We start from the raw sequence: 2,479 nt of genomic DNA, 5'->3' as shown, positions 1-2,479 counted from the left end.
AAGATGAAAAAGTTCACTCCTACCATGAGCACAGCAAAGTATGTGAGATGGTCACAGGAACAGGTGACATTATTCTGACCACGTGTCCATAGGGTAATGCAGCCGTTCTCACTAAAATCTGATAAGTCAAACAAAGAGATCAGTTATACATAAGATGCTTTTACATCCAAGTCAGATCAGCTCACCATTGTAATCTTGAAAAAACACACAAACAACAATGACTCCGGTTTATAAAATTAAGATTTATGTTAGACACTAATGTTGATGTGAAGCTTGGTTACTCACTGCGTGTTGTGAAGTTAAAAAAGTGGCACGAGGGTTTCTGGGTTTCCTGTGTCACAGAAATATTACACGTTTACATGCTTTTACTATACATACCTAATTTTTGAGAATTTGTTGAACAAAAAATAAAATATATTCAATAATATAATGTTAACAGGCAAAAATAGAGTAAATGATAAAATTCAGAAGCAGTTACATTTATTTCCTTGATAAGATTGATGGTGATGTTGACACGCTGCTGTAGTCCTGATATGCTCTTGCCCTCCACACTCAGGCCAACCAGTAATCGATCATACACTTCATGTGGGGATCCTAAAATACTCTACAATATGATACAAATTCATCGGTTGGTTTTCACAGGAAAGATTTATGTAAGCTTTGTTGTCTATTCTGAAATGCATTCATTATTATTTGCATCATATTTAATGGTGTTGTCAATTTTTCCCTAAAGAGCATCTATTTCTGCACAGTTGTTTGAATGTGCCACTTTATTGTTTGTAAAATATCACAGCCTGTGTGAAAGCTGAACTCTTAATATCTCCAAATTTAAAAAAAAAAAACTGTAAAAAATAATGGCAAATTGACTGGTTCTTATATAGCACTTTTCTACTCTGAGTACTCAAAGTGCTTTATATTCACACTTTCATTAATAATCAGTTTCATATTCCATTCACACACTTTGTACAAGCACTTTTTTCTATGTAAGTGCTTCTTATCTAACTATCACACTCATTCATATTCCGATGGATACATCAGAGAGCAACTTGTGGTTAGTATGTGCCCAAAGACATTTGGCACACAGACTGGAGCAGACAGGGACTGAACCACCAACACCAAATTGGAGAGGTTCCCAAAGGTGTCTTTACATTTATTAGCTCAGTATTAAACGTTTATAAACTAATGCATTGCTACTCATCATCAGCATTTTTAAAATACATAAATGACTGCACTCTTCTATCACTTGTGGTAAAAACATGGAGATATTCTTTAATACTTAAATATTAGCTCATTGAATCATAAGGTATGAAGCTAAGAACAAACATATCATTCCTCTAACAGTCTCCATGATTTGCTAAATCATGCAGACAATAACATACTGGACATAAAATTCCATCGGTGGAGTCTTTCTTTAATCTCTAAAAGAACTGTATGTGAGTTAGTGTTTGCTGGGAGAATTGCTATTAAATAGCTTTAAATAATCTCATTATAAAATAATATTGAGGATACTGTGCACTTAAAGTCAGCATTTCCAGTGTATATGTCTAGTTCATATGGTCTGCAAACAAAGAAGTTTAATTACTATTGTAAAATCTATACACATGTGAAAAATCTAAATTTCATAAAACATAATCTACTCCCTGACCTGGTTTGTTTCAGGCCACTTGAGCTTGAGGAACACGATTGTGTTATTCTGTCCAGGATTCAGTTCTCTTGGCAGCTGAACGCTCACTGTGCTGCTGGGAAGAGGCTCGTATGATATGCCCTATATTATCGACACAATGTCAAAAACAAGAAGAAGAAACATTGCATGTGAATACTTGTAATAACACAATGAAACTTTCAACCAAGGCTGATGGATATGAGGTTTTTCTTGCAGAAAAACTAAAATAATGATCTGACAGTGATTATTCAGAAAATGATTAAATATATTTTAGCATCTAATCTTGAACTAGATGACAAATCAGTAAGATTCATAGTCTTTGAAGCAGCAGCAAAGTGTAATCCGTAAAGCAAATGTTGAGATATTTCATAGTATAAGTAATAATATACAACCTGTATTGTTGCTTATGAAAAAAATAAACATGTACCCTGTTTGTAGCTTTTTGTTTTCCCAATGCAAAACACTCCATCTTGTTTTCTTTACAGTGTTAATAAATATTTGAATATAAAAAAAAAATCATCATTAGAGTTTTTTAAATACCTCATTATCACTCGCATAAATGTCAAGGCCGTCGAACATGTCATTGGGTTCATACTGGAGAGAAACAATATCGTCATAACTCGTTGCTAAATCGATCCCGTTTATTTTTTCTTCCTCCATAAAATCTTCTAGCTCCATGATTGCTCTTGTGAAAAAGGACAAGTAAATATTAGCATGCATCATTTTGATTCTTACAATAATTCTTATGGCATACTATAAACTATCTTAAATACCTTAAAAACTCAACTTTGTGTTGTACTCCTACATACATAAAAC

At 33.3% G+C, this 2,479-nt stretch overlaps 2 protein-coding genes across 2 annotated transcripts in view; both read right to left on the bottom strand.

The window, feature by feature from the left end:
- The window catches only part of LOC121815039 (adhesion G-protein coupled receptor G5-like), a 3,976-nt gene extending 3,776 nt beyond the window's left edge, over window positions 1-200 (bottom strand). Inside the window, exon 1 of the mRNA XM_042223853.1 lies at window positions 24-200. Within this exon, the coding sequence (XP_042079787.1) occupies window positions 24-26 (3 nt within the window). The 5' untranslated portion in view covers window positions 27-200. The remainder of the gene's footprint in view (window positions 1-23) is intronic.
- The window catches only part of LOC106633323 (adhesion G-protein coupled receptor G2), a 33,744-nt gene that overhangs the window by 5,551 nt on the left and 25,714 nt on the right, over window positions 1-2,479 (bottom strand). The window lies entirely within an intron of this gene.

Source organism: Haplochromis burtoni, unplaced genomic scaffold, assembly GCF_018398535.1.
Source record: "Haplochromis burtoni strain Fernald_Lab_line unplaced genomic scaffold, NCSU_Asbu1 Contig_121, whole genome shotgun sequence".
Lineage (NCBI taxonomy): Eukaryota > Metazoa > Chordata > Actinopteri > Cichliformes > Cichlidae > Haplochromis > Haplochromis burtoni.
The sequence above is the reverse complement of the archived record's forward strand: the minus strand, read 5'-3'. Positions and strand labels throughout refer to the sequence as shown.